Source organism: Melanotaenia boesemani, chromosome 13 (genome assembly GCF_017639745.1).
Source record: "Melanotaenia boesemani isolate fMelBoe1 chromosome 13, fMelBoe1.pri, whole genome shotgun sequence".
Lineage (NCBI taxonomy): Eukaryota > Metazoa > Chordata > Actinopteri > Atheriniformes > Melanotaeniidae > Melanotaenia > Melanotaenia boesemani.
Window position 1 is genome coordinate 7,277,492 of NC_055694.1, and position 19,460 is coordinate 7,296,951.

Here is a 19,460-nt window from a genome sequence, read left to right on the forward strand (position 1 = left end):
AATTCTTGTCCTTGTGTTTTCTGTTTTAATTTAAATTTCAGTACGTCAATCCAAAACGCAAGTGTTCAACCGTTAGAGGCTTTCTGGTACAGCTCACTTCTGACGATCCTGAAATAGAAAGAAAAATAACATCAAGAAATGATGAGACCACCTAACAGGACAACAAGGATGATTTTTATAGCTGTGTCCACCAACAAGTAGATCATTTTGTGATGTTCTTTACCAAATAATTCTGTAGCCAAATGAATCATGTAGTGGATGTATGTAAATTAAGTTATACAGACAGAAAAGCTCCAAAAAACATCAATTGGATGATTTAGTTCATACAATTTTTTGCACACATCTCCATAAGTGGGAGTAAAAGAAATTTTAATTAAAAAACAAAAAACAAAAAAACAAACACATCTGCATTGAAACCATTCAGCCGGATGAGAGAAAGATGAAATAAAATTGACCAACTTTACCTGATCCATTCTGGATCGACTCTGTATTGAAGCAGGCTCGTAGCTCTGTGCATGAAACACAAAACCAATTAGAAATCAAAGCAAAATCCTTCCAGTGTAACATCTTGATAAGTTTGCCATAGCTAACATTTTAATTTCATTATGTAAAAAAAATTCACTTTTAAGTTTGATAGGAAAGAGTACTCAAAGCCTTTTTGCGAAACACGGGGAGAGAAACATTTTACTTTTAAATTTACATTTAATTTTAGTTCTCTATGACGTTCATCTGAATTCATGAAACAGATAGTCTTAATTCAATTTAATTTCAATGTTGAGATTAACTGTAATGGTGTAACCAAGCTTCCTGGGTTCGCCGGACTTAGAACAATAAACAGAGACTAAATACGTCATTCAGCTGTTCCAGCCATTTACTGCTCCACAAAAACTACAAATTAGGGCTGGGCAATATATATAAGATTTTCAAATATATCAAGACTTTACCAGATGCATATAGAAGGAAGGAATATCGTTTATATCGAGATAGCTTGTTTTGAGTTAAAAGCATCTTTTTGTTAACGTCATTGGAAAGTATTTAATATATTTCGGTTTAGGAACATTTAATTTAATATAAAGATATTTTAATTTCAGTCAGCTGTTTTAATGCACAAAATAAAAGTATATTTAGCACTGAAGGCTGTAAATCAGAACTGTCTCTTTGGTTACTTGAATATATATATATATATATATATATATATATATATACACACATACACACACATATATATATATAATATATCATGATTCAGGTAAAAAAAAAATAGAGATTTAAGATTTGGTTCATATCGTCCAGCCCTACTACCAATCACACAAAAATGGACATGAGTCAGTTTACTCCATGGTAACCCTGTGGTGTGGGGTGGGGGCAACACATGTCCTACTCAAAAACTCCAAAAATATTAAAGAACCAAGTTGTCTGTTAGGATACTCTGTGATCTCTGGCAACTAAGCATAGGGTCATAATTATTTAGAGATGCTTAATTTGGGGGCTTAAGGTTTGAAACAACAACTGTATGTGGACACTGGGGGTCGCATTAGTAATCGGAGACTACGGGATAACATCTTGTTCCCATGGTATGCCGTTATTATTGTGTCTCATTTCTGAGCAAGCACAGCCACATTCTGAACAGACAACTGATTTTTGCAAACATCAGCGCCATTTTGAGCAAAAAACATTTTGCACAAAGAAAAACTTCATCTAAGCAAAGAAGGATAAATTCTTTGTGCGAACAATGAGCTTCCATGTTTGCTCCTATCCGTGTAGATGTGCAACAATAAAACTTTCATTTTATTCGTCGTCTGTTGTCATTCTTTCCTCTGCACAGGCTCAGTTCAACACCCTTGCTCAACTCGGTGCAGATTTATTAATGTGCCAGAATTCCAACCAGTCACAGGATTGAAAAAAGCCATCCTGTTAGCCGATTTGCTGCATCATGAGAACACTAGAAAAGCCGGTTTCTAACTTCCTCACATTATGTTTTCAGTTTTGTTATTTTTCCATATATCTAAAGTACATTTATTTTCTGAGGAAAATAATGTGACGGTGCTTCTCTATGCAATAAATAGATTCATGATTAATGTAATAATGTAGGAATTTAATATAACTCTGAACGATCTATGATCCTACCCTCAACTATGGTCATAAGCTGTGGGTAGTGATAGAAAGAACAAGACTGTGAATACAAGCGGCTGAAATGAGTTTCCTCCACAGGGTGGCCGGGCTCTCCCTTAGAGATAGGGTGAGAAGCTTGGTCATCCGGGAGGGGCTCAGAGTAGAGCCGCTGCTCTTCTGAATCGAGAGGAGCCAGATGAGGTGGCTCGGGCATCTGGTCAGGAGGCCTCTTGGACGCCTCCCTGGTGAGGTGTTCCTGGCATGTCCACAAACGGCAGCAGTGCTGTGCATCGTGCTCCAAGATCATTTTTCTCCGAGAAATTTGATTGCTTATGATATTGGTGGGGATTTTGACATTTTTAAACCAGTCTGTGATGTGACAAAGTATGACAGATGGAGAGTCAGAAGATTTTTGCACGAATTAACAGGAATCTTGCTGTTTACTGTATAAAAGAGAGACAACCCTGGGTTCCTCCGAGTTTACATAGGAAACAGCATAATGAAAATCATCATTTGATGGACTTTCAGGCTGATCCAGATAAATCCAGAACCTACGTTCGGACAAATTCACTCTGGCGCCACGCGGCTGCCTTTTTACTTACATCTCTATAATTTCTGCGTGAAGTAGCCTATTGTAAAGTGTGGGAAAGTCAGACACAGCTAAAATGATCTGTTCTTTCATGTTCAAAGAGTTTGCAGACTGCGCTGTCTAGCCTTTTCTCATTGGTCAGTCCACGAAGCCCCTTGCTGATTAGTTGTAGCGCCATGCGACAGCGACAAAAATGGAACATTTTTCTATTTTCTTGTTTCGTGTCACAAGCCCCGTGTGCACGTCTCCGTGTACAAGCCAACATTTCACATGCACGAATGTCGCCTGTCGCCTGGCTGGAAGAGGGCAGCGATTTTCGCCTCATCGCGCAAGTTCCATGGAAAACGATGAAGGAGCGACATCGCCTCCCATGTGCCGAACCCATTAGGCTGCTGCCCCTGCAACCGACCCCGGATAAGCAGAGCAGAATGGATGGATGAATTTATTTTCAGCACAGGAAGCATTGCCAAATTATTTTCATCATGTCAACTCACATATAAGGAGACTGATCACCTTAATGTTTTTTTTTTATTTAGCTAGGCCAACAGCAGCAGCAGGACATACACTTAAGATGCTCAACTGTTAGCCTAGCAAAATCAAACAAAGATGATAAATTTGACCTGTTAGTCAACACGGTGAAGATAATGTGAAGGTGCTTCCTATGCAATAAATAAATTGATCAATTTATGTAATAATCTGGGAATTAAATACAAAATTAACCAAAAACATAATGAAATGAAGTGTGAAACAAATAACACCTTTTGACTTAGAAACCATCTTTTCGTGGTATCATGATGCATTGAAGGAACAATAATAATGCTATACTGCGGTCGGACTATGAAATGTATTTTCTTCCAACGTTACTGGAGGGACTCCGTTGCTTTCCATTCAAATCTATTTATTATAACAGCAGCTCTCTAAATATCAAGCATATTTCTCCTCTGAATTAAATAAGCAACAAAAGCAGCTCTGAAATACACCACATCAAGATAGCAGAGCATTAGCATTAGATAGCAGTCAGAGATAATTACACGGGAATGTTATCAGATCATACATATAAATTTTTCTTTCTTAAAAAAGAGGCATGTGGATGCATCATGTGTTTACCAGAAAAGTAGATTCTATATGTGCAAAAGGAAAGGAAACTATTGTGAGCCAAATTTAGACATTCATTCAATACGTCACCTTAATTCTAATTAAAAGTATTAAATCTCAAAGAAATGACTACCTTTTTCACAACCTCCTCTTCCTCCTGCTTCTTCTCGTAGTGAGAGAAGTCGTCAAAGATGGAGGTAGTGTGTTTGTACTGGGCGATGATCTTTAGCACCTGCTTTGCCTTTTCCAGAGGAACCTCTTGAGTGTCACGAGAGTTGGTGACTGGCTTGTTGTCGTTGTTTTCCAGGCGAATGTGGCGCAGCTGGCTATTAGGCACGTCCTTAACAAACAACCAGTTCACATCAAACTTGCCCTTCCACTTGTCCTGCGCCCAGACACCAACGCTGGTGCTGTAGTCCACAGGCGAGCGCATCTCAGCAACACCGCAGAAATGGCCGCTGCCATTGACGCTGAATAACAAGTACACAGGACCTTTAGAGTTCATCGCTCTGAAGGCTGAGTCCAAACGCTTATTGCCGTGCTCTGTGCTGCACCAGATGGAGTATTTGATGGAGCGGTGGATGTCGTCCTCGGAGTAGCTCTTGATGATGAACACGCGTCCGTTTTTCAGGTTCCAGTCAAACTCCTTGGGGTTGTAGCTGTGGGCTGCTCGCAACTTCTCTAGTACTGGATGTGACTCTGATCCCGGCTCTAGAGGAACACTCCCTCCTCCCACACCTTCATTACCCACACCACAACCGCTGGAGGAGCCGCTACTGTCCAAACTTCCACCACCATAACACAAGTTGCGATTCCGTGGGGCTACCCATCTGGTCTGAGGTGTTGGAGCAGAGTTGTGGTTCTGGTAAGAGTGTGGAGGGGGTGGAGGAGGACCCTGCATGGTCATCTGTTGCACAAGGGACTGGGCAGACTGTAGGGACTGTTGAAGGGGAGGTATGAGACTGGGAGCATGGGAGTGAAGCTGGGGTGGGTGCTGTTGGTGGTGATGAGCCAAGGTGGGGGCCATCTTGGTGGCAGTCCCTTTGTTATCCCATGTGTCAATGTCCATGCTGTGTTTTATTGGAGGAGGAGGCAGAGGTCCTCCAATCATTGGAGTGATGGGTTTGTTCTTTGTCTTTTGTTGCTGCAGCTTGGCAGGTTTACTAGCGATAGCAGCCCATGATGTAGGTTTCTGAGGGGGCATTCCAACTGGTGTGCCACCGTTGCCTGGGGCAACAGCTGCACCACCTCCGCCACCTATCACAGAGCCTGCGTTCTTCACACCTGAGCCACTTCCTGTCACATCCCCACCTATTTTTAGGCCAAGCATGCCCTGTTCTAAGCTGTTCATGCCTGGTGCCTTGCTCAGGGTGTCACTATGGAAACCTGTCTGGCCATCAGGGACTAATGTGCCCCCTAGAGAGCTAGGTGGGTAGCTGTAGCTGCCCCCATAGGCTGAGTTTTGAGTCTGCTGGCCCTGAGAACCGCTGGTGCCCCAAGCAGAGAATGCAGGATTCTCTGGGAAAAAGTTAAACCTGTGAGGGTAAATGCTGCTGCTGAGCCCACCTGGCTGCCCAAATACCGTGTCAGGCATAAAGTGATGGTCTCCATTACTGAGTGGGGCATAAGGTGTCAGGTAGGGAATTGGTGGATCACCTCCTGTTGACCAAGGAGCCTCATTGAGAGGGTAAGGAAATCCAATTGAGGGGGCATAGTAGCTGGACAGGTAAGGGTCTGTCATGGATTGATAGCTGTTATTCTACAAAAATAAGCAAAATTATAATTACTTTTAAAGCAGCAAATATCAGTGATGATTTAAAAAAAGGTTTTAATGTCACAGACATTTAAAATAAATGTTTCTTTTCCTACCTGACTTGACTGGTTGGTGAGATACGGCTCAAAGTCATTATCATGAACTGTGTCCTTCTGGTGGAGGGAGCCATTCTGCACTGAAACTGGAAAGGCTGCAATAAAATCAGACTGTTGTCAAAGCTGCATATCACACTTAACATAAAATCCCATCTGAGCAAATTAAATTAATATTAGTTTGTGGTTCAAGTTGTTAATATAAAACAAAAGTTTCATGGCATCATGGACTTTGATGCAAAGTGAACACCAACATGTGTACACTGAACATAGTGCAGTGTATACCACCTCTGCCCATACAGCTAGATAAAGATATGAACAGTTCACTGAACATTACAATTATTCCATGAAGACACTATTCTCAAACTCCCCTGAACTTAAAAACAGTTGTAAACCCATTCAGGACAATAACAGCTCTACACACATCTGTACAACTAATTGTTAAATCACTTTGGATAAAAGTGTAGGCTAAATGAATATAATCATATTAAGCACACACATAGCAAAGCTGGTCTTATTTGTATCACTGCAGCATCACACATGCTGTAAAGATAAAAAGCTGTACCCGATCACAGTGAAATGATACTGCATAATGAAAAACAAAGCAGACCAAAGCCATAATATGTCATACTGTAATGCACCTTGTTGGAAAAATGCCACAGGTGAGGCAGTGAAGGCATTACATAAAAGCAAGTGAAGATAGATAAGATTGAAACATTTATATGGACAGAGAAAAATATTAGGGCCCTATGAAATCTACCCCCCCTCCAGATTCTGTGTTTCCATCTCCAAAGGGCTCCAGACTGGGATTCAAACCTGTCAGCTGCATGGAAAAGCTGTAGTCTCTGTATATGAGCCGGCTACTCAACCTGTTAAGCATAACACCATAAACAACTTTAAGATGCTGCTCTCTTTTTCTGACAACTTTCCTTCTTGTTTATAATGCTTTACCAAAAACGGAGGCAGCTTTTTTTAATTATTATTCTTTCATGAATCACTTAAGGCAACATCTTTTAAATTCTTGGACAAGGTTGGTGTTTCTGTTGCTCTCTTAGCCATGACTGATGTTCTGGAAAAGATTTTAACCCTGCCAGTTCAGGTGATGTCATACTGACAGGTGGCTGCAGGAGTTTGATTCTCGTCCTGCTTTTCTTGTTCATTTGACACTGTGGAAAAACTCTTTGATTAGTTGGGAAAGCTAATCTGGGGCCTGAAATCATAGGGCCTTAAAATATGCAGCCCTACTGTATTGTTTTAGGAAAAGAGTTTCCAGACCTTCTGGTGGAGCTTGTAGCCATGGGAGGTAAGAGCAAGATACGCAGCTGGATACTGAGAAAACATCTGCAACTCACTGGATGAATTTTTACAACTTAATGAAGCAGCTCTAGGTGTTACCATGGACTATGTGAGCTTATGGTGTTTAGTGTGGGTTTGAGTACATCAAAGAATTGCACATTTATTTTAACTTGACTTTTGAGATAAAGTAACAGGTCTACCAACAAGACCTATCCTTAAAAAAAAACAAACAACCAAAAAAAAGCTTGTGTAGCATCTCAACTATTTTTATAGGGAGCAATTAAAAACTTAATTCACCGTGGACATGAAGCTGGAGTAGCCTGGAGTAGCAGTGCCCATGAAGCCATTTACTCTGCAATTTACTGCTTTAATGTTACATAATATTCTTAATGTTACTCCATGTCCTACATAAAGATGCAGGAAGTATAAAATATTTTATGGGTATTAACAAACCCTAATCAAATTAAAGCATAGAAACATCCATTTACCCCCATGTTTATAAATGCTCAGCCTTACAAAGACTGTTCAGAGATGCTGAATGCTGTTTCACATTATTACAGCGGGCTGCAGTAAGACCACGATTAACACTGGTCTGTGAAAAAGACACTCTGCCCTGTGGTCTTCTAAAGAAAGAGGGAGTTTAAAACTAAATGCAGCTGATGCTGGAACATATGTTTACACTAATAATCTGGCTCTGTGTTGAATCTTTGTTTTGTGAGGGTTTTAAAGCTGAGATAGCTCTGATTTGGCTCTAGCACCAGATTAGCTCCAGCATCTGGTTGAAGCTCTTCTATACGATGTATGCGTAACAAATGTGAGGCCCTTATATATATTATATATCCTCAGGGGTCGATAGTCTTTTCATGACTAATGACAAGTCAGGTGTCAGATTGTCTAACTGCAGCAGAGTGGTGATATTTTAGATAGATGCAACTTTTAGAGGAGTTGGCCCTTTAGTATAAGGTCTATTTTTATTTTATTTATTATTTTTTGACAAGCTGTGCACCCTTACACTTGTGTTTAGTGCACACCGTTAAAAAAAGTATGGATTAAACTATGTAAACACGCAAAGATGTCATCAGTTCATAGACACTTATTTACTTACTTAGATACATCTTGTTTGTTGACAAGTTGAACATTTTGTTTACAGAAACACCTGAAGATGTAGTATGCATTAATCTCTTACCTTTGCTTGCATCCTGTCCTTTCGATGTCTTCACAGTGGCATTAAAAAGAGAAAACAAAGAAAGCTTGTTTAGGTCACGCCTGCTATTCACAGCATCAAATTATCTTAGCTTCACGCTCAACTATATGCAAACGCGTTCTCTGACCGTGGCACATTAAAAGGAAGCAACATGCGCGCTGTGTTGTATTTTGCCACTCAGGTAAGTACTGGAAGATGTGGTCCAGGCCTTGATTAGTCCCACCAGAGAATACTTCCAGCTATCCTCTCCTCTCACTTGGCTAACTAGCTGACTAGCTGGCTGCCAGCGGTGGAATCGTCCGCACAGTGGGATGCTCTCACACAACTCACAACAGAAGCAAAAACCTTAGGCTGAGGATTTCACCTCGCTGCTTACCTGAGGGTCGATGCTGGCGGTAGACATCATTCATCCACCAGGTGTTGTGTTAGACTGGAGCTCCAACAAGACGTACAGTGTGTGTGCTTCAAACCCCGCTAACAGCCGGAGAGGCAGTCTCTGCTCTGCTAGCAATTAAACAGTTAGCAGCAGCCGTTAGCCAGTATCTCCACTCGGCTTACTTGTCGTGGCCCTGCTGGCTCTTCGTGCTGCCGTGTCCACATGAATCCAGCGGGGCTTCAATCCACTCTGACGCCCACAATGCTAAATTAAAACCTAACCAGCCTTAGATGCCGTGCTTTTCACTTGCCCACAACGGCCGCTTATCCGGGGTTGGAAGAGCGGAAGTGACGTAGGTTACGTATAGGACGCGTCCATTGCTACCGAAAGAGTAGACGCTGCATTGGCTACTGGAGCTTGAGAAACGTCGTCGCCATCTTGGACCGGTGACAACTTTAGCCAACCTAGACAACAGCAGCTGCAACAGACGAAAGATGCCAGAGCAATGTGCAGTGTTTTCTTGTCGCAATCATCGAAAGCAGGAAACGGGGAATTACTTTTCACAAGTAAGATTGAATATCAATATTATATTTATTTACTACAGTAGATTCTGGCCTGTAATGATCTGCCCACCAGAAATCATGCGGGTCAGACTGACTCTCATTTAGTGCTAGTCATGAAAGTAAATCTATTAAACTTTATCAAGTATATACTGTATAACATGTTGATTACAGCTGATATTGTGAATGCTGTTGTAAAATAAGCCCAGTGTGACCAGGAGCATTTTACTCAAGAGGAGTGATTCAGACATAAGTAAAGAAAAATATTTCCAGTTTCATATCATCTCTATATTCTTTTATACAATAACAAACTGTTTTTGTTGGTCCAGAATTACTATACTGCTACTAGAATAATGTCCTGATGAACTTCAGATTAAAGTTTTAAGCAATTTGAAGGAAGAAAATGAACGGCTTCCTGTGTAAGACTCTCCCACATCTCCAATGTGTTTTCATTGTGACGGTTTCCCAAAAATGAAGAGTTACGGAAGAAGTGGGAAATTGTTGTGAAAAGAGAGAGATTTACCAGCAGTAATTTCTCTGTAATCTGCAGCCAACACTTCAAGATGGAGGATTTGGACAGGGCAGGAGCTTCCTCTGGTTTCATCAAAGCAAGCTCAAATGAATCTGCAGTAATGAAATGAAAAATACTTTATTTATTCCAGAGGGAAATTGCAATGCTATAGTAGATTTATTTATTTATTTAAATAAAAAATCAATAATAACAAAAATAATTAATCTGAAGAAGATAATGACTTTTTCCAGAGGGTGATGGCTACCGGCAGGAATGATCTGCAGTATCTTTCTGACTTACATTGGACTTGACGAAGCCTCACACTGAACACACTGTTGTTTCTTCACTGTGCTGTGTAAAGGATGTGAAGAGTCTGCTATTGTGTTCAGCTGCTTGTTCAGTATCTTTCCTGGACAATCAGCTCCAGCGGCTCCAGATTAATCCCCAGTGCAGAACCAGAACCAGAGTTATCCCCAGTACAGAACCAGCCTTTAAGGAACAGTTTGTTCATTCTCTGGCCCTGATGCTGCTGCTCCAGTAGATGCTGCAAAGCTGACTGCACTTTCCACAACATATGAATGTGTACATGGAAGAGATTGACTCTGAGGATGTTTTCTTGCTCAGGGAACACGTTGAGGAGACACAGTTTGGCATTGATAACCAGCATTCCAACTTACTGTCATTGGTTGTGTCAGTGTTCCTTAAAATAAGGCTTCAACAAACTTGCCTCTCTTTACTTGCAGGGTGGCAGTGCAAGAAAGAAGCTCTGCAAAACCGTCTTCTTCTGGAGGTTTTAGCTTACAACCGTTTCATGAAAGAATATATGATAGGTCAGATCAGTTCCCAAACTTTATCTGCAGGGCCCCCTTTTCATTGACAACAATAATGTAAAGCCCCAGAAAATAATCTTTAGTGTATTGGCTTTGTTAACTATAGTTAAAACCATGTCAGTGACAAAGGGAATGATCAATTCTTCTGCTGTAGTGTGAGGCATTTTAAAGCAGGTTACTCTGCAAACTACTTCAGGTGAGTTGAGCTTTCGATGAGATAAATGCTGCTTTAGTAAAACAAGTCTGCTATGTACGACAGGTGAGTAGTTAATTTCTAAGGTAATCAACAGGCTTTTCTTTGTGATAAGGATGAGAAGTCCCCAAGTGGTGGTTAAACTTGTTTCACTTCATACTGTCAGATGCTAATTTTGCCACTACCAAGGCCATTATTATTACCACTGGGTTAGATAGATAAAATATATTCTTTTACATTGTTCAAATTTACTATGTATGTTGTATTTTACTGATATTTTAGTGTGACAAAATATACTTGTACATATGTGTAAATATATTGTTACAGATGTATTTAAATATTTCAAATATCTCTGTATATATGTCTTATATTGATTATAGAATCAGTTATTTACTTTTTTTAATAAGTAAAACTGACTATCATTGTTTCTCTGTGTGTGTGTGTTTTGTGATACACTGAATATATCATATACCTGGACACAGACACAAAATATTTTATTATTGTTATAAAATATCTGCCCGCAAACTACGAAAATAATCATTTTCACTGTAACTAAGCATCCTGTATCAGAGAAACATGTCTGACTTTTGCAGCAAAGAAAAACCGCTGGAAAATCAATTGAGAACCTGAAGAGTTCTGGTAATTTTTATTTCTTTTAAACAGGTGAGTGAGGGGAGCTGACAACCTTCTTCATATTATGTCTATGCCTAGTAGAACCAGGGACTCGTTTTTCCACTTACCACTGTTTGCATTATGTAGAAACGGCATGGACATATAAGAATACACTGCTAAAAAAAAAATAAAAATTAAGGGATCACTTCACATATCTCCGATCTTGATAAAGAAAATATCCCAGCTGAAAATCGTTTTTCATTACACAGTCAATGTTTTGAGAACAAAATAGCATAAGAACGATTAAAGAGAAATCTAAATCATTAAACAATGGATTTCTGGATTCAGAATCATACTTAAAAGCAGAAAGACCAGATCACAGGCTGACTCCACTTCTGTGGAAATTCCTCAGGACAACTGAAAATGAGGTTCAGTAAGGTGTGTGGCCTCCATGTGCTTGTATGCACTCCTTACAAATTCTGGGTATACCCCTGATGAAACAATCCTGAGGGATCGCTTAGACCTGGATCAGGATCAACCCTTGGACAGTCTGGTGTGACATGGTGGCGATGGAAGGAACAAGACATGTTCCAGAGGTGCTGGATTGTATTCAGGTCAGGTAAACTGGTTAGTCCATAGCATCAATGCCTTTGTCATGCAGGATCTGCTGACACACTTTAGTCATATGCGAGCATTGTCATGCATCAAAAGTAACCCAGACCCCACTGCAGCAGCATATGGTCTGACAATGGGTCTAAGGATTTAATCTTGGTACCTATTAGCTGTCACGTTACGCTGGCCTGTCTCCTGGTATCTCCTCCATTACCTCAACACTGTGGTGGGAGACTGAGCAAATCCTTTTGGCCACATCACTGCTGTGCTATCCTGGATTAGCTGCACTACCTGAACAACTTCTGTAGGTTCTGTAGATGCCACCTCATGTTACCTCTAGTGGTGAAGGCACTGGCAAAATGCAAACACGACCAAAAATCTGCCTGAAAGGATGAAGACAAGGAAATGGTCTGTGGCCGCCACCTGCAGGACCATTACTTTGTAGGGTTTTTCTTGATAATTGCCTCCTGTTTTCAACCTGTGGTCTGTTACTCTTGTACAACAGCAGATAAAATTGATTCACAGTGTTACTTCCTACCTAGACAGATTGATGTCGCAGAAGTGGGACTGACTTTGAGTTACTGTTCCCATCACATTTAATGGGACAGTGTGTCCAAACATTTGATTGGTACTGTACTTATATATTTCCCAATGAAATTTTATTTCCCCATACAGTGCCCCAAGTTTTTAAATTTCTGTTACCTTTTTACATTGCTGGACTTTTGCTTTGGTATACAAATGAAACAATGATAAAAATCTGAACTTATAATATAAATTAATTCAGCTAAAATATCACTGAATCAGACTAAAAATAATATTGTATTTCTATCAGATGACAAATCCAGAGTACAGCACTGAAGTAAATCAATAGTACACGAATTGATAACATTTAAATACATAATAGAGAAGTACTTTATACCACTCAATGATGCTACACACAATAAATGTTTATATGCTACTTTTTTTATAACTATCAGGACAAATAAAATATTTCTAAAAATGAAAAAGACTAAGAAAAGAAAAATGAGAAGAAAATAAGAAAGGACAATAGTAAACCCTGTAGATTAACATTAAAAAAAAAAAACAGCAGGAGTTCAGCATTTGTGATCTGTGTCTTGTGTCCAACCCAAAAGTGACAAAACGGCCAAAAGAGTCCTCCAAGCTTAATCTTCTGCTTCAGTCTCTTTCAGACTTTCTCTCTGTGGCTATTTATAATCTAAAAAAAAAATCCAACAAAAACAGAGGAACATTCATAAGAGGTTGCAAAACAGTTAAAATGGTATGAATGGTTCTCACATGATTTACCTACCATGATTTACACTAGAAGTGCAACTGAAAAGGTTTGGATGGGTGATGATATTCACCAATGAAATTAACTATAAAAAAAAGACAAATAATAATTATTAACAAATGTCTCACAAATCAGCCAAAACATGTAAATAGACAATAACATGAAAACAGCAGGACACAACACATAGAAAAACATATATGGTTTTATGATTTAGTCATACAGTGAATGTAAAATCAACCAGATCTGTGCAATTAATAATAACTGTGGATTAGAGCAGAGGTTCCCAACCTGGGGTCCAGAAGCCCCCAAGGAGGTCCACCAAAAAGCACAGGGGGTCCCTGGGGCTTTGAACATTAGAGCCACTGTGATTAATGTCCACAAATTGTCCCTATTTTATTGAAAGAAAGTAAGGCTGTATGTTGTTCATTTAACTTTGGCTTTATCAAAGAATAGGACTCAACCAGAATACATTATTTATGGTGTGAATCTCACTTTTGAAAGCCTAAAACCAAGCATGGTTCCAGCACAGGGTGGAGTAGAGGGTCCATGGCATTTTAGTATGTGCATGAAGGGGGTCCCCAAGGAAAAAAGGTTGGGAACCACTGGATTACAGGATACTTACAGCTTTCTTCCTCATCTGAAAACGTGGTGACAACGTAGCAGGCATAAATTAATCCCAGGAGCTGTGAAAGTGAACACATAAAAACATATTAATAGTCTCAGTCAGTGAATTCTCCATCACCTAGAATTTCAAGATCTCACTTTTCATCGCAAACACAATATCAGAAAGAGTTTCATGGTGTAAGTGTTGTTAAGTGTCCATGTTTTGTAATTTGTTTAATATTTTATAAAAGTAAAATTAAATAAAAACCATGTTTTTATTTCATTTTTGAATGTCTATTGACCTATTTTCTGCCTTTGTTGTTGTAAGACTTCACAAGCATAATCTCGCGTGATTTGTAAGATCTCGTCAGTAAGCAACCAAACGTTATCTTGCGTGTGAACGGTCCCGCTATGACAGAGCAACGATGCGTTTTACAAGAACTAAAACCCTACAACACACAGCCAATTAGGTATGAGGTATTTGTTTCAGAAACTTCATTGAAGTCTGTGAATTCAAAGTTCTTACAACATGGAGGCACGATAGTAATGGAAACCACGCAGAAGACGTGTCTGTGTAATAAATTCCAGTTCCAATGAACCAACCTGTCTGTGATGAGAGTTACACTTAAAGTTAAAGTTAAAGTGTTCCCTCAGGATCGACTGATCTGTATGCTCCATATTTCCCTTCTGTTACATATTAGTTGCACTAGTCACACAGAAATTTCTAATTGTGTGTACGGTTTGAAAACAGTCAAAGCCTGTGTGCACAGAGATACAACATACCGATGCTGCTTCAGCAGTTCTTTGTTTGCCTAAAAAACTACAACATCCAGTGTCTCAGTAATTTACACTATTCATAAAATAGCAATTAAAAGTGAGATTGAAAGGCTCAATTACACACAAAGTAGTGCAAATGGAGTCTATTTTTTTCAACATACTATACTGTTGCTAAGCAACAGATATTCCAGTGTGTAGATGTATATTAATTATTGAAACAAGAAATTTATTTCTTTTAGGTGTAAAAATGTAATTGAGTCAGTTCTACTAGTGTTTTCACCTGTTTAATGACGCAGTGCATAAAATTAAAATGAAAGACTCACAGATATGAGGATCTGCACACTGCAGTGCATAATTTCTATGTACTGGTATTCAAGCCAGCAGCTTAGAACTGTGGTAAGCTCTGGGTTTTGCTGGTTCTGCCACCCAGCAGAGGGAAGCCTCTCGCTCTGACATCCAGGCCCGTTGTCTTTCCACCAGGAGTGGTGTGACGACACCCCAAGGGAGAGGATATCACTGTCCTGCAGGGACAAAACCAGCAGATGGCTAGTAGGACAACATATATCTGCTTCTATATCTGTTTCTGTGTGCAGTAAATAGTTGAAAAGTAGCTGAGACAAACAGCAAATACCTGGTCTACTGTAGTTGTGTGAACTTGATATGGATTAATGTAACAGGTAACAGCTATTTACTTCAGCGTCAAAGCTGTCATTTCACCTTATGCTCTTTCTTCTTTTATTTCTTTTTCTTTTCTTTTTCTTATTATAAGGAGTAGTGAGAATAATAGAATAAAGACCAACATCTTCAGCTGTGCTGTTGGTCTGACTCAGGTGGGAAGTTCGACAGAAAAAAATATATTCCCAAAGGGCTCAGAAAGTGAACATGAAAATAATTAAACAATATTCAATTAATCCCAGAGGAAGAATTATATTTGAAAATAATATGAATATCAAAAGCAGTAAAATAATAAAAACATCTAAATAAAAAGTATTGGTTAATATTCATTTGCAATGATAATACAAAAATATGTTGCTTTAGCTACTTATCATTTCAATAATTTCAATAATGATCTAAATTATGTAAAAATAAGTAATTAATAAATAAGTTATTTAAGTGATAAATCATATTAATATATAAACGTTATAAGAATATGAAAGCAATGCAAAATAAATTCAATGAATTGCCAAAGAAACATACTTCCATACTCCTTTTTTTAACATTTTAGTTTTATGCCTCCTTTTTTTTAACCTCATCAAGTTTATCAAAGTTGTAATTCTATAAAGCTGAACAAAAGAAAAAATGTATTGCCAGAAAAAAAAGACTTGAGACAATATTTAAAAAGAGACAGATTACAGAGAAATTTAAGGACTGAGGCAGACTCCATGTAAAAACACTGTGCGTGTGTGGGGCATGCATTATCTATAAAGATTTGTAGCAAGGAATAAGAGTAGCACACCTTCAACTAGTTGAGAGTCCATAACGAAGACAAAGCAGACAACCACACACACTTACACTCAAGCCTACAGACAATCAGAATCACCAGTTAAACTAACATTCATGGTTTTGGACTTTGGGAGGAACATGGAGAACCCAGAGAGAACTTAAGTATGCACATGGAGAACATTAGGCTCTTTCCGACTGTAGGAACCTTTTGCAGTTCCTATAACCTTTTCAGGAACCAGGCTGTTTTTTCGCGCATTCCGACATATAGGAACTAGGGACCAAAGCCCCCAGTTCCTATAACCATTTTAGCTCCTGCTCCGAGGCAGGGTCTGAGCGGGGTTCTAGACACTGAACATCAGTAAAAAGTTTCTAAATCACAGCAAAATCCTTTAACAGTGTTTGTATTTGTTTTGTTGCCATTTGCCATCATTATTTTCATCACGTTTTCCAGTAAGACCTGCCTCACCAGATCAGGAACAAACTTTAAAGACATTTTATTGTGTTGGTAATGGTGAGTCCTGAGAGGAACTTGTGACACTGCCAGAGTTAAACACTGTTTTAGAGGATGTGGCTGCAGGGGTCTCTAATTATCTGACATTTACATGGCCATGGACCTTACCTTTGAAAGCTCTCCCAAATCCAGGTAGAGACAGCTCACAAAGACATTCCAGCCAACCCACAACAAAGTCCACAGCAGATACTGAAAAACAAAAATCCCAGCAGTGGAAATTAATAAACGTCTGACATGTCTTATGAAGCTCAAGTTCCTCCCAAAGAATCTGAGAAGTCTGAAGATAAAAAATTATATTTTTATTTACACAAGAGTGTTAGTAGATGTTTCAAGTATTTCACATCTTATTGGGAAATACTTTAAATACGCAATGTATAAATCTATCCACAATCTGAATATACCCACCTCATTGCTGCAAGGCCTATAATCTATTATTAAACAAATTAATTTTGGAAAAGAGTGAAGAGTGTTCTCACAAACACAGGGTATGGATTTTTATAACAGCAAGAGAACTAATACATAGTTAAAACTAACATTACAAAATAGTTCAGGTCAGCTCTTTACCATAATAACGTAGTGTGATCTGTACTGGATGGCTCCAAATAAACCTAAGATGACCATGATGATGTGAAAGAAGTTGATCATAATGGGAGCCCACTGGTAGCCCAGGAAGTCAAACACCTGCCTCTCCATCGCTGTTATCTGCAGCATCAACAGAAGTCGAGTTTAGAGGCAGAAAAATAACCTTTTATTAAACACGCTTGTGTTGTGTTTTCTCTGTGTGTTGCACAATCATCTTCGTTTTTGTGTGTGTAAATGTTGTCAAGGCAACTGAGCAACAGGGGACGAAGCATGCTTGGGTTAGAGCGATGTGTCTGAAGTCAGTGATGAAGGGGGCAGGGTGGGAAACAGAGGAGGAGGAGGAGGACGGTGGGTGCAGCCCTTTATTGTGATGGTTGATGGTGTTGGGCTGCCACTGCTTTGTGTTTGTATCTCTAAATATAAGAAGTTAAAACATGTTTCATAAACACCAATTAATCTGATTATTATTCAAAGTCCAAAACCAGAAAAAGTTTAAGTTTAGTGTAAGATAAAAAAAAACAAAACCAAACAATTAAATTTAAAAATCCACAGTCAGTATTTTTTTCTCTTCTCTATCAACTTACTTTAAATGTCATCTATTGATGTAGTTACTGCTAAACTAATAAATCAATTCTACTGTAATAGTTTGCTTCATATTCTGTAGGACTCACAGATAACACTGCATGTGGAGGATCTTTTAAATAACATAAAGGAACGGGTTGAGCTGGTGTTTAGGTTAGATTTAGTTGTTTTCTACCTCAAAACTGTGGCTCTGTGGTCAAAGTTCTAAGATTTTACATGGTAAGATCAGGTGAAGCCCTGCGCAATTAAAATCACTTTAAAATTTAAATGAATAAACTTGATTAATTAAAACTTAGTTGTAAAGATAGTTTTTGTGATTCTGTTAGAGTAAATTTCTTTGAGCTCTAAGAAGTGACAGAAAAAAGCTGGTCTGATGTGTTTATGTCAGATCATCAAGATGAAAAACATCTTACCAGCTGCACGCAACACAGGATGATCAGCATGCATCGTCCCGAGCAGCACCCCATCTTTCTCTCCTCTTTGCGGTCTGATGATGATGATGATGATGATGTGGAGAAAAGAAGTGACTTTTATTTTTTTTTCAAACACAAGGGATGAATCTTTGTAGTTGTGCATCCATTACCAGACGTGTGAAGAAACATACAATCCACTTTACCTCAGGAGTAAAACAGTATGCTGTCTGCACGAGCACTACTGGGAAGGGGGAGGGGAGGCTGTGGTATGAGGGGTGATTAATGCCACAGTGGGAAGGCGAGGGCAGAAGACTTTGAGGGGCAAAATTGGCCTTAAGATGCTGGGAGGCTTTTTTCTTATTGCCACTGGTGTCTGTCAAGCTGGACAAATTTGTCTCTTAAACCTTTTTTTTTTTTTTTAAGTATTTTTGAATAATTTAAAATGCTTTGACTGGTGGCTTAAATCAAGATCTATTACCTAAATATATTGGTTTCATCCTTCTGGCAAAACAAACAAACATACAAACAAACAAACAAAAAACCTCCTCAATAACCTGCCACTGTTCCTTCATGGTAATACACACATGCTAAACAGTGACACATGCTACATTAAAGGTATAGTCTGTAAAAATGACTAAAATCTAGTGGCAAAGATGGGCATAAAAATTACTTGAAATGCCATACACAGTTGTGAATTCTTCCAAACATAAATATGTTTTCATCTGTGAGTGGATCCAATGGCCTCAGGTGCAGCGGTGACTGCACTATAGGTAACCATTTCATGCACACGTGTACTGTCTTCTTCTACGTGTCTTTTATGATGTTACTTATTCCAAACAGTGCTCTTGCACCAATCAAACAAAGGCTGTATTGCAGTTTCATTTCTTTTGTTTTTATTTATTATTTTTTTGTTTTGTTTTTAATTTGTCCTGTTCAGCATGGTAGCAGCAGAATGATGGTCTGGCAGCTGTGTTGTGTCAAACAAATTTGCATTGCCAAGGGTAGCTTTATGGGTATAAGGCTCCTTTTGATAAAATGATTTTCATTTATTATTATTTTTTTTATCTTATTTGTTTAGTTTGAATTATGGACTTTATATAATCGTACTGGACTTGACTGGAAGGGACAGAAAAAAAGGAGAATAATGGAGAGAAGTAAAACGGAAATTAGAAACAAGGAAGAGGAGACAAAGACACAGTAGATAGTAGGTAGGCAACGACCTGCTTTTGATAGTTTTTGCTAATGATGTCAGAGAAAAAGGACTTCCTTGCATTCCTCATTTGTAAATTATAAGAGTAAAAAAAAAAACCTGTAGATTTAGTTTCTCCATCTGTACTTCGGCTTTCCAACACTCTTTGTTCATTTTTCACCAGTGTGGAATTTCTCCATGGAGACTTTTTCC

General features: G+C 38.9%; 2 protein-coding genes across 5 annotated transcripts in view; both read right to left on the reverse strand.

Annotated features, from left to right (window-relative positions):
* ythdf1 (YTH N(6)-methyladenosine RNA binding protein 1) lies at nt 1-8,870 on the reverse strand. Its single transcript, XM_042003569.1, has 6 exons — nt 8,539-8,870; nt 8,145-8,172; nt 5,666-5,760; nt 3,930-5,555; nt 465-509; nt 1-108 (listed from the first exon to the last, which is right to left on the reverse strand). Exons 1-6 carry the CDS (start codon nt 8,566-8,568, stop codon nt 94-96), a joined length of 1,839 nt encoding a protein of 612 aa, XP_041859503.1. The 5' UTR covers nt 8,569-8,870; the 3' UTR covers nt 1-93.
* The window catches only part of nkain5 (sodium/potassium transporting ATPase interacting 5), a 16,565-nt gene continuing 4,123 nt past the window's right edge, over nt 7,019-19,460 (reverse strand). The window contains exons 1-8 of one of the 4 annotated variants that reach the window (XM_042003575.1): nt 18,059-18,288; nt 17,046-17,183; nt 16,590-16,670; nt 14,851-15,048; nt 13,770-13,830; nt 13,166-13,232; nt 12,903-13,072; nt 7,019-7,031 (exon numbers count right to left, since the gene is read on the reverse strand). In XM_042003575.1, coding sequence (XP_041859509.1) covers nt 13,177-13,232; nt 13,770-13,830; nt 14,851-15,048; nt 16,590-16,670; nt 17,046-17,183; nt 18,059-18,112 — 588 coding nt within the window. In that variant the 5' untranslated portion in view covers nt 18,113-18,288 and the 3' untranslated portion in view covers nt 7,019-7,031; nt 12,903-13,072; nt 13,166-13,176. Of the gene's footprint in view, nt 7,032-12,902; nt 13,073-13,165; nt 13,233-13,701; nt 13,831-14,850; nt 15,049-16,589; nt 16,671-17,045; nt 17,184-18,058; nt 18,304-19,460 lie in introns of those variants that run through there. The other 3 variants (XM_042003572.1, XM_042003574.1, XM_042003571.1) reach the window with 3 other exon arrangements.

Bases quoted from the DNA above. Each gene is read 5' to 3' on its own strand.
- ythdf1 (XM_042003569.1), bottom strand. From the start codon at position 8,568: ATGATGTCTACCGCCAGCATCGACCCTCAG. The intron at 5,556-5,665 runs GTAGGAAAAGAA...TTATTTTTGTAG, and splicing joins TCACCAACCAGTCAAGTCAG to AATAACAGCTATCAATCCAT. The intron at 510-3,929 runs GTAGTCATTTCT...TTTCATGCACAG, and splicing joins AAGAGGAGGTTGTGAAAAAG to AGCTACGAGCCTGCTTCAAT.